Below are 12562 nucleotides of genomic sequence, written 5' to 3' on the forward strand. Positions count from 1 at the left end.
GATTAAAACAAAAAAGACAAGGTGGGGAGTGAAGAATTTTAGTTCAAGTATAAAAATGCCATAATCCTTTGTTTCTGATAGCCTGTACTAGTCTTCATATTTTATAAATCAGAGACAAAAAACTCTATTGTGTTCATAATCCAAACCAAACTATGGGAGATTGGTTTTAAGAAGCCACAGTGAATGAGATTAGGAAAAGGAGACTTAGGTTTTCATTCTGGCTCTTCCACCAGCTCCTTAGACAACCCTAGGTAAGTAATTCCACTTAGCAGAGGCCTCATTTCCCCATCCATAGAATAAAAGACTTGGACTGCCCAGGAGTCACTAAACTTCAGCCCAGGTGAGCCTTTGTATGGTCTTCAAGCTAAGAATGCTTTTCATATTTTAAAAGGGTTAAAAAACAAAACACAGAGGTGTACATATGACGGAGATGCTATTGGCCCACAAAGCCTAAAAGTAGGATTTGGGGTAGAACCCAAAGATCAACATTTTTAAAGTGGTTTTTCAGGTTACCCTGATGCATATCTAGGTGTAAGATCCACTGGGGCAGATGATCTCCAAAGCCTTCTAGCTCTTTCTAGGATTGGGCATTCTTCTACAAAGTGTGGTCTTCTGATAATACCTTGAAACAAGTTTCTTGCCAAGAGTTTATTTTGTTCTTTGCAAAATGATTATCTCACTATATTTGGATCCCAACTTTGCCATTTGCTGGGTAATCTTAGCTAAGTTACCAAACTCTTCTTATCCTTAGGCTCCCCATCTATAAAATGGGGACACCACTGTCCATCTCAGAGATTTGCCCTAAGGATTGAATGCAAACCACCTAGCATGAGTTTGGAGCGACATGGATGCTCAATAGATAATTACTAATATAACTGATTAAATTTTGTTATCATTAAATCTTGACCACTAACCATGCCAAAACAAAATGTTAGGCTACTACCTTTCAAAACTATTTATGAAAAAGTTAGAGTGGTTGTTAGAGGTAAGAACATATCCTATTAACAGAGAGCAAAATCTCTTGTATTTCTCCTTCCTTTCACAGTGTGAAGGTATGTAGCTGGTAGCACATAACATGAAGGGACACTAGGAACAGACCTGGACAAAACTAAAAAGTGTGAAATTTTACTTATAAAGTTTCTTCCTACTCAGTCAAGCTAACAAAATGACCTGTTCAAGTCCTCACACTTTGTGGCAACAGCAGGTCACTTTTATAGGACTATTTCCTCAGGTGGTTTTGGAAAGGAAGAACAAAAGTCTCTGATTTTTTTAACCCACATTAACTTTTACTTATCATTTAACATCAATGTGCCTTTTTTCACATAAGAAAGTACTGAATCTCTTACTTTACAAGTAATATCTAGACCATAGGAATTTTCTCCTCTACTTGTGGCGCCTCCCATTTTTTCAATTCTTGAGATCACTCCCAAAGGAACATCAAGTATTAGAGCAGAATCCTGTAATGGACAAAAAGGTAAAAGTCAATACTTCTGTCAGTATAATTAAAACATCAAAAACAAATTTAAAACAACCACATGGTCTCAGTGCATTTTAACCTTTGCCCTTTTACCATTTTTTTAAAATAAATAAAAGTATGATATAGACTACACATGAAAGAGCAAGAATTAAAATAATCAGTTATACAACCAAAATGCATCCCCCAAATGTGCCATTCTGCATTGCCTCCACAATGAAGATTAAACTCCTAGGTATACAATTCAAGGGCTCATGATGCTGCTTCCAGCCTATCTTTGCAGGCTTCTATCCCATGACATTCTGTGCACCAACTAAGTGAACACCTTTACTGCTCTTCAAATATTTCATCTACAATCAGGCCTATGTACTTTGTGCATGGTGTTCCCTTTGCCTAGGATGATCTATCTTTCCCAATTACCAAAATTCTTCCTGTGGCTTCAATCTAGGCTCAGCATGCATCACCTCTCAGGAAGTCTTTCTTTCTAATTACATCACATAGTATTGACCACTTCCTCCTCTGAAGTTCTACAACATTTGATTTAGACTGCTGTTACACCACTTGCTTCACTCTATCTTGTTAGCATAAACTTCAATGTCTGTTTTCCCTCACTAGAAAACAAACACCTAGAAGTCGTGCCTATCTTAGGCATGAGTGCATTTCCCAAAGCGGAAGGACCTGAATGTATAGCAATGCTCCTCCATCATTGCTTATCCAATGCTGGCTGCAAAGGTTCCATAAGACTGCTGGCATGACGAAATCATGTTAGCGAAGTCATTCTACAATCCTTGCAATAAGATAACAGCAGCTGCCATATATAGAATTCCTCGTCTGTGCCAGGTACTGCAACAGGGGCTTAACATGCATCATCTCATTTTATCCTCACAACCATTCTGGATATAGGTGAAGTATTCCTGTTCCTGAATGTGGCAATCAAGGCATTAAAAACCTTCAGTAACTTGCTTAGAAAATCTCAACCCTTGGGAAAGGGTTGAGATTCAAGATGAGGTCTCAGAACACCCATCAAAGGAGCCATAAAAATGGTCCTACACTTTGACTCCACAACTGCACTTCTAAGAACTTATATTACAGTTATGGCACACCAGAAGGAAAAGCTGTATGCATAAAGATGCTCAAGGGAGCCAGAGGTGAACATCAGGGTCTAGAAAATTACATTTAGTCAACTCAATTGAATTAGCATGCAGCTACGAAAATAATTATGTACATGGAAAAAATAAGTTTAAATAGAAAAAAGCATACGAAATACACTGTGACTACAACAATGTAAAATACACATTCATATGCACAAAGATGGGAAGGGCTACACAATTTTTTAAATCCAATATTTTCTTTAATGCTGTATTAGATGACTTTGATAATAAAAACATTTAAAGGTGTTTATTAAATTTTTGTTTTTTAAAAGATGTTTTTTCAGGGGTACAAATAAAAATTAAGTTTTTTTTCTCTTACTTTAAATCATTCTCCTTAAAACACAAAATAAAAATTAAGCGTTTCTTCATAAAATATAATATAGTTCATGAGTATTCCAGAAATTCAAAAAGAATAAGACTGTGGTGCATCCATGCTATGGAATGCTACTTAGCTACAAAGATGAATGTACTATGGATACATGCAACACCTGGAAGAATCTTAAGGGCATCGTGCTGAGTGAATAAAGCCAATCTCCAAAGGTCATGTGCTGTATAATTCCATTTATAACATTCTTGAGATGACAAAATTGTAGAGACAGAGAGTAGAGAAATGGTTGTCAGGGGTTGAGGGGAAGGAGAGTGTGGCTATAAAGGGGTAGAATGAGGGAGTTGGTTTATATCTTGACTGTTGATAATTACATAAATTTATAACTGGCATTATATGTGACAGAATTGAATGCAAAAATATACAAAAAAATGAGGGCATGAAAAAACTGATGTAACTGTATTGTGCCAATCAATTTCCTGGTTTTGATAAAGCAGTACAGTTATTGCAGAAGTTGGGTGATATGTATACAAGACCTCTCTGCACTATTTTTCAAAGTTCTTGAAAGTTTATAATTATGCCAAAATAATAAGTTTAAAAAGTATATGGTTATTATGATGTAGAGAAAAGAGCACAAGCTATTAAGTTGGAAATAAAATGTTCAAATCTGAGTTTTATTAGCTGGATGATTTTAACAAGTTACTGTATCTCTCAGCCACATTTACCTGTAGAGTAGAGATTATTACTAGTAGAGATAATAGCCATAAATTATCTGGCATAGTGCCTGCCATATGGTAGCTAAAAAACAATGGAAGTCATTACTATAGCAAAGAATCCCTTATTATTTGAAAGATATAGCTGTGCTATGCAACTAGAGTGGCTCAGTATGCTCTGGCATGTAGCTATAGGTCTTTCTGTTTGTACCTATAAGGAGGCAATTTTTTAGCTGTTCATGGGATAAGACATCTCACTACATGACTGAAATCCAAATCCCTAGATAAAGAAGACACTACTCAGTAACCATGTACATACATAGTTGTATATTATAATGTATTTATTCCTCAATACAATCTAGTTATTAAAACATACTATCAGGCAGTCTTTTATTATGCTTAGATTATATTGAGATTTATTAGTGTCTGTTCAACTGTATTCCTAAATACATAGAGTAGACATTAAATAAAAGGCTGACACTCTAATAGCAACACAGAAGCAAGAATACAAAAAACGGGAGAAGAATTAAAAGTGAGATGAGACTTTGCTGTTCTTTGTCCCTGTATTATAGTGGGAATTCTATAGCTCTGATTGTCCTGACCCAATACAAAACAGAAAATGGGACACTGAGACCCTGGCTGGTAAGGCTCAGTTGGTTGGGCATCGTCCTGCACACTGAAAGGTTGCCAGTTCGATTCCAGGTCAGGGCACTTGCCCCGGTTACAGGCTGGATCCCTGGCAGGGATGTGCAGGAGACAACCTATCAATATTTCAATCTCATGTGGATGTCTCTCTCTCTCTTTCTCTCCTTTCCTCTCTCTCTAAAAATTCATAAAAATCTGAGGAATCTCAGAGGGAAGGGGAGCAGAGGGAAGAGATTAACCAAAAAACTTATATGCATATATACATTGCTCATAGACACAGACAACAGGTTGGTGAAGGCCTGGAGCAGGGCAGGAACTGGGTGGAAGGAGGCAATGGGGTGAAGATGAGGAGACATCTGTAATACTCTCAACAATAAAGATAAAAAAGTTTAAAAATCATTTAAAAAATGGGACACTGAGGAAAACCAGTCAGCTCCTGACCAAGGGCACCCACAGTCTAATGAGGCTACATGTCATGTTCTCCCTGAGTGACAGGTTCAAAATCAGATAACCCAGCCGGCTAAACTGGAAGATCCAGGAATAGGAAAACTAGCTTCCCTCTCTAGAAACCTAAGTCGTCACTATCTAAATATCATTAAATATTTAAGGATTCTCAAAGGTTCATTCTAACTCACAATTCTGTGTCTCTGACCTCTAAGTATCTAAAATAGTTAAGCAGTAAATATAACAACCTAAAAAGATGCATTCATTTATTATCTCTCTTTTGAGTATATACTGAGTAACAAAAACTGTACTGTGCCTTAGGGGCCGTGGAGATGAAATAAGATGCAGATATTGCCCTCAGGGAGCTCAAGGCCCAGTCTGGGAGAAAAGACACATGTATCCAAATAGCCACAATGCTAGGATGCACGTGCCAAAAGCTATAAAAAAGGTCCAAAGTGGAATGAGAGGTTACAGGAGGGCAAGATGATTTCCTATCAACTGGGTCACATGAAGGTTCTGTGGTAAAAGTAACATTAAAGATGATAGTTAAAAAAACAAACAATATCAGTTGGAGATTACCCTTTCATGAACAGGTAACAATAATATCAGCTACCCATGTGGAAAAACATGGGGATTTTATATTAAAACAACAACAACAACAACAACAACACACACACACACACACACACACACACACACACACACACACAAGTAGCCCAGGGCCAGGTTTAAGATAGGGTGGCTGCAGAATTCCCTGGGGAATAGTACTCCAGGGCTTGGATCAAGATGACTGGGTTCCATGGAATGTGTTTTGAGAAGAGAAATTCAATGACAGAATGATGGTTTATGAAGACTCAACTAGCAGCACTGAGCACTCCATGAATGGGAGTAGAAGGCTAAAATTCTGTATTTCTGTACCTCAAAGTCTCTCAATGGGTATAGAGGACTATACCCATTCCTTGGAATCCTGGAGGCTAATGTTTTAGTGCCAGTGAGAGGCTATGAGGATTTGAAAGTAGAGAGTGACTGAGGTGGAAAGCAAAAGATGAGTCTCTGGGGAAGAATCAAAGATGATTCAGATTTAGACTAAAGAGCCCGGGACAATGATGGTCCTACCAAGACATGTGAAGAACATAAGAGGAGATTCTGGAGGAAGATTAACATTGTCAAGTTTAGACACACTGGGTTTGAGGTTATGATAAATTATTCAAGAACAGATATCTAGGAAGCAGCTGGAAATACAGAACTGGAAGAGATCCCAAAGGCCCCTCAAATGAAAAATGTCCAGAACTAAACAAGTGATGTTTCTCTCTCCAAACTCCATCTTCATGTCTCCATGGCTGGCACTCCATCTATTCAGTTACCAAAGCTGGAAACCTAGGAGTCATCCTTATCATCGCCCTTCTCCATTATCCTTAATTCAATCTCTCATCTTTACCTCTTAAATAAATCTCCAATCTATTAACCTCTCTCCAACTCTACCAGAAACTTCTTGACCACTGGAAAAGGCACAGTGGTCTCTTTGCAGCTACTATTACTCAGCTTATAATCTGCCCTCCACTCAGCAGCCTGGGGGGATCTTTTACAAAAGTAAATTTGATGCTATCATTCCTCTGTTTAAATCACTTCTGAAGCTTCTCTTTGCTCACCTCTAAACACCCAAACCCTTAGCAGAGTCTACAAGGTCTAGGTCATCTGGCCATCACCAACCTCTCTTGCTCATCTCGCACTGCTCTCCTGGCCCCCAACTCATCCACACTGTCATCTTTTCATGATCTCTTTGGTCTCAGGGTCTCTCATATGCTGTTCTCTCAGTTTATTTTCTCCAATCCTGCTGCTGCCCAGCATCTAGGTAACTCCTATTCGTTCTTCAGACTACGGGTCAAGCGTCATTTTCTCAGGACAATTTGCAGGCTCCTTAAATTGTTGTACCCCTGTACTATTCCCATGCAACTTACCACAGCTTGTTATACATTGGTGTGATTATCTAATTAACGTCTGTCAATGCCATCAGAACTAAAGCTTCATGAGGGAGAGACTATGTCTGCTATGTGCAGTACTATTGCCTACCACCTGGCACAGCACTTGGCACACAGCAGGCTCTGAAACAGCCAATGAATAAAAAAATGAAAGATCAGGACTAGAGCTATAGAATTGGAAAGCAAATGACAGCTGAGAAAGAAGAAGGTGAGGACAGAACTCTTGGGGAAATTACATAACTCTGGGGAAAGAAAGATGTAGGAAGGGAAAGAAATGAACTGCTATAAAGGCAAGAGACAGAAAGAAGCAGAAGAGCCAAGAATGCATGTAGACAGGAAGGAAGGAGTAATCAACAATACCTATAGCTGCAGAGAAGTTAAAAAGTTGAGGACTCAACCAAGGCCACTGGAACTGAGCAGTGAAAGAATAGTTTCAATAGAGAACAGAAGCCAGAACACAAGAAGTGAAGGAGTTAATATACCGGAAGTGGAAGCAGTATGTATGGACTAATTTTTTAAAAGAAGTCTGGCAAAGAAGGGGAAGAAAGAGGACAGTAGTATCAGGGGGCAGCAGGGATGCAAGAAGGTGTTTTAAAATAAAGAGACTGGAGTAGGACTGTGGGGTGAGGGAAAGGGGAGGAGCCAATGAAAACCACAAACATAAGACGTAAAGAATAATGGGGCACTAAGGCTCCAGAGAAAGGCTCAAGTAGAGGGATTTGCTTTGGACAAGATGTCTAGGTCCTTCCTCTTAGATAGGAGAGGAGGAAAGGATGCGTAGAAACAGACATCATCAGGTGATGAGAGGGAAATTTATAGGAGATTTGTGAGGATGACTTTTAACTCTTCAACACAGCAAGAGATGAGGTCAGCTAAAGAACATGGAGAAGGTTTGTCACTGATGTGATGGGGGATCTAACGAGAATTCAATTCCAGATTAAAATAATTACCAAAGCAGTGATGAGACCCTTTTCTGAGGCCTAAAATGCCTGAACTGGTAGTGGAAATAATTAAATCCACAATATAACCTTCAACAGCAGGGCTCAATAGCCCCCAGAGTCTCAAGTTTAGAGAATGGTAAATTGGGATGGGATGGTAACAAGGGACAAGGGACATAAGGTATTAGCAGGAATTGTTTTAAACTGAAAACAGCATTATTTTTGCAGCAGCAATATAAGATGATTTAAGACTGAAGTTTAAAAGAATACCTAGTGTGTGGATGCTACGTTCCCACTGATGTTCTTACCTACAGATATATTAGGAAGTTTTATTATTCTAGTATTTTTAACATTATTTCACCACCTTTAAAAAAAAGAGGTACCAAATCCACTAGACAGAATGACATAAAAAAGAACAATCTTGAAAACTTTCCAATGTATTTTCCTGAAAAGATAAATACTACAGGAATCCTCTTTGTTCATGCTTATAATGACTTGGTTGGGCCTTCCCTCTGGAAAACATACAGGTCTGGCTTTGAAATGCCCACAATGGAAGGTAAACTTTGCCTCCCTTCTGGGTGGTATCCAAGACTTACAGCTAAAATTTCAGCCAATTAGAGAGGTCATGGAACCTAAGTGCTGCCACACTTGTTAGATGCCTAGCTTTTGGGTGGCATGATACCTAACACCTGTCCAAAGCTCATTTCAGAACCAGATATTTTTGAGAGAGTCTGATGGACATGCAGGGTATACAGCCATCTCAATTCTCCAAGTCCTGCCTCTGCACTGGTAAAACATCAAAAAGCAAAGTAAACAGATCTATTCTTCTGGTCCACACAGAAATACCTTTACTGAATAAAAATTAATGTGTGTTCTGTCTTTATAGAGGGTCTTGCATGGTATCTAAGAATCTTTGGGTGATACTCTGCCTGAAGAATTGAATCACTATGTTCCTATCTTTTAGAGGAAATCATAACAACAAATTTGTCCTTGAATTTGATCCAGGAAGAGGTATTATTTCTGAGTTATCAACTGAAAATGAAACCATATATATATACACACACACTAATAAAAGAGAAAGATTCAAATTGACCGCACCTTCACGACATCCACCGGCCAATCAGGAGTGAGTATGCAAATCAACCCAACAAAGATGGCAGGTTAATTTGCATACACAGGCGCCGGGCGGCTAGGGGTGGGGCAGGACACAGGTGCATCGGGCCTCTAGTGTGTGTGTGTGTGTGTGTGTGTGTGTGTGTGTAATATATATATATATATATATATATATATATATATATGACACTTTTCTCATCTCATCAGCAGTCCTAATCCTAGAACCAAATTATACTGCCAAGGGTTGCCAACTACTTATTTGGAAGGCTTAAAAGCTTCCACTCCTTTAGCTTTCTTCACATCCCCTATATTCCATTCTATTTTTTAAAAGAAGTGTGTGGAATGACCAGGAGTGAGAGATACCAACCTTCAGATGGTGATTACCTTTGAAGTAAAGGGAAGATGGGAATTCTTCAGCTAGGTGTTGGATCCACAGATGGTTATGTTATCCTTTATAAACTTTGTTAAATATTTCAAAATAATTTTGCAAAATGTGTGGGGGTGGTGGTGGTGAATGATGTTCTAGGTGGAGAATATGTCCTGAAGGAAAATGCAGAGGAGAGAAAGCATAGGGCTTGTTTAGGGAACAAGCTTGATCCACAGTGTGTGGTGGAGCTGAATGATAACTAGAGTTGGAATATAGAGGGTAGAGGAGAAGGGGTGACAATGAGGCTGCATCCACATTACATGGAGAACAACATCAGATGTGTATTTCAAGAAGGGAAGTCAGATTACAGCATGTATGATGGATTAGAGAGATGAGTTGCGGGGGTGGGGGGTGTTGCAGAGGACTTAAGTACCTGGGCTAAAGAATCAGAAATGAGGAAGGAAAGGAGCCAATGAGAGCTTCTGAGCAAAGGAATGATAAGGTTGTGAGAATGTCTTAGGTAGCTAGCAAGAATAGAGTAGGAGAAGTTACTGCAATGGCCTGGGAGATAGGTGCTGGTGATAAGACCCTGGACTAGGGTGGGAAAACAGGACTAGAAAGAACTGGGAAAATGTGATGAAGACTGTAGAGGAGAAGGCAGGAGGGGATTAGAGACATTATTCTAGGGTGACTAGAAGAAAAGTAACACCATCAAGAGAAACATAATGCCAAAAGAAGGAACTGGGAAGGGAGAAAGAGCTGAAGAATTTTGGTTTGGCTATATATCTGAGAAGTCAAGAAATCTCCAGCAAGCAGTAAGAAATGAGAAACTGGGGTCAGAAGAAAGGTCAGCACTAGAAAATAAAGTCAAGGGCTGGGGAGGGAGTGTCTAGGGCAGTGATGGCGAACCTATGACACCCGTGTCAGAGGTGACACACGAACTCATTTTTCTGGTTGATTTTTCTTTGTTAAATGGCATTTAAATATATAAAATAAATATCAAAAATATAAATCTTTGTTTTACTATGGTTGCAAATATCAAAAAATTTCTATATGTGACATGGCACCAGAGTTAAGTTAGGGTTTTTCAAAATGCTGACACGCCGAGCTCAAAAGGTTCGCCATCACTGGGCTAGGGAATGGGCTGGGTAACCTCTGCTTTACCTATCAGCTGTTGTCAGATGGGATGAGAGTATGGGAAAAGTCTTGGTAAATTCAAGAGCTTTGTTAACATATGGTGTTATCTGTAGAGAAGTGACTGGAGCCAGGGAGTAGATGAAGCCAAGGGGCAAAGAATGAATAGAGAGAAGTGTACTGAGGATTGGGAGTTGGCAAATCTTCCATGGGGAGGTAGAAAGTGGAGCAAGAGAGACCGATCAGACTCACATCATCACAAAATCTGTTCTACCGGGGCTCCCAGTGCCTCCTAAAGGCCACTCTCCACAGTCTCTGTTCATTCTTTTTTAAAAAAATATTCTTTATTGATTTCAGAGAGGGAGAGAGAGACAGAAACATCAATGATGAGAGATAATCATTGATCAGCTGCCTCCTGCATGCCCCTGCTCAACCACTGAGCCATACTGGTTGGGCTGTACTCATTCTTTATCTTACTGAACTTTGTAACATTTTACACCATGTTCTACTCCTTACTTCTTGAGATTTTTCTCTTCTACTGACTTTTACCAAAGCCTTCTGTCAGATTTTCTACTGCCTCTTCTTTCTCTTCTCCAGTGGTTCTTCTCTCCCCATCATGGAAAAATGTTCATGTGCCCTAGGGTTCTCTCCTCAGCCCACATCTCTTTGAGAGTAATCTTGTGGTTGTACATGATTTTTCCCAATAATGATATGCTAATAACTTTGGAAACCTTAGAGTCATGTTTCCTCCTGCTTCCAAGTTATTTCCACCTGGTTGTTATACTGCTGTAAGTCCACACATTCACACTTATTTTCCCTGGGGTTTGTCTCCAACACATTCCTTCTCCTATAATGTCCATTTTGATGACTGGGAGCAGTCCCAATCATTCAAGCCAAAAAATCACAGGAATCATTCTCAACTCGAATATTTTCTTCATGTCTCTAATGGCCATGCAAATCCTGAATCTCTCAAGATTGTCCCCTCCTTTTTATTACAACTAGGGCTGTATTAGGCTCTTATTACTTACCTGGAAAACAAAAATAACTTCCTTCCTCCAGTCTCTCTCTCCCTAATATATCATACATGCTGCAACCTGACTCCTCTTCCTGAAATACACATTTGATATGTCATTCTCTATATAACATGCATACAGCTTCATTGCCTCCCATTCTCCACTCCTCCCTCTACCCCCTATATTCCAGCTCCAATAGATCACTCAGCCATTTCCACTGTATATGGTATTTTTTTTCATATTGTTATACATGTGATATGAAAACTCTCTACCTGATATGCTCCCTCCACTTTCCCTTCTGTCCAGGAAATTGATACCATTCTTCAAGACTTGGTTCAAATATTACCTCCTCTGTAAAGCATTCTATGACTCATCACACAGTTAATCATCCTCTCCCTTGTAACCTCATAGCATTATACAACCACTGCAGACTTTGCCATGTTATACCACAATTACTCATCTCCACATTATTCACCTGGCATAATGTTAGATTCACCACAGGACTCAATGAAAGTTTCTGGAATAAAGATATGAACACATAAATAAGCAAAGAGTCCATTTGTCTTTCTCATCCTCTGTAGCACCTGAATTCAAAGTGTTCCTAGAAGGGAATCTGGAAGCACCCTTCCCATGGTAGTCTACACAGTGGTCGGCAAACTGCGGCTCGCGAGCCACATGCGGCTCTTTGGCCCCTTGACTGTGGCTCTTCCACAAAATACCGACTTCTGCGCATGGGCCACAAAGTTTCAATCGCACTGTACGTGCGCGCCCGTACGTGGTATTTTGTGGAAGAGCCACACTCAAGGGGCCAAAGAGCCGCATGTGGCTCGCGAGCCGCAGTTTGCCGACCACTGGACTACCAGATTACAAAGTATTACATGCCTAAAGTGGCCCCTCCTGGAGTCACAAGATCAACACCAAGCCAAATTACTGAGCACCCTCAAGATCAAAAGGTGGCTATGGATCTTTGAGATGTAGTCAAATCACAGTGATGAGGCCTGTTCCCTCCCGAATTCACTCATTGAATCCACTTTTACTGAGCACCTACTGTCTACTGGACACTGTACTAGCTAGGCACAAAGGGCCAAAGGACTCACCATTACTTACGACCACAGACAAAGCAGCATATAAGTAAGACAGAATTCCTTTATTTAGCACAGCCTGATTGAGTACCTTCATGTGCCAGTCTCTGTCCTATGTGCTGAGGATAGACAAGCATTCCTGTCCTCAGACAAAGAATAAGATAAAACAGTGAAATATATAAAA

General features: G+C 39.7%; 1 protein-coding gene across 5 annotated transcripts in view; it reads right to left on the minus strand.

Annotated features, from left to right (window-relative positions):
* The window catches only part of MTM1 (myotubularin 1), a 101177-nt gene that overhangs the window by 56662 nt on the left and 31953 nt on the right, over window positions 1–12562 (minus strand). For all 5 annotated transcript variants that reach the window (XM_006087736.2, XM_023753047.1, XM_014454938.2 and 2 more), the window contains one exon: window positions 1347–1457. In XM_006087736.2, coding sequence (XP_006087798.1) covers window positions 1347–1457 — 111 coding nt within the window. The remainder of the gene's footprint in view (window positions 1–1346; window positions 1458–12562) is intronic.

The sequence above is a fragment of the Myotis lucifugus genome, unplaced genomic scaffold, assembly GCF_000147115.1.
Source record: "Myotis lucifugus unplaced genomic scaffold, Myoluc2.0 scaffold_40, whole genome shotgun sequence".
NCBI lineage: Eukaryota > Metazoa > Chordata > Mammalia > Chiroptera > Vespertilionidae > Myotis > Myotis lucifugus.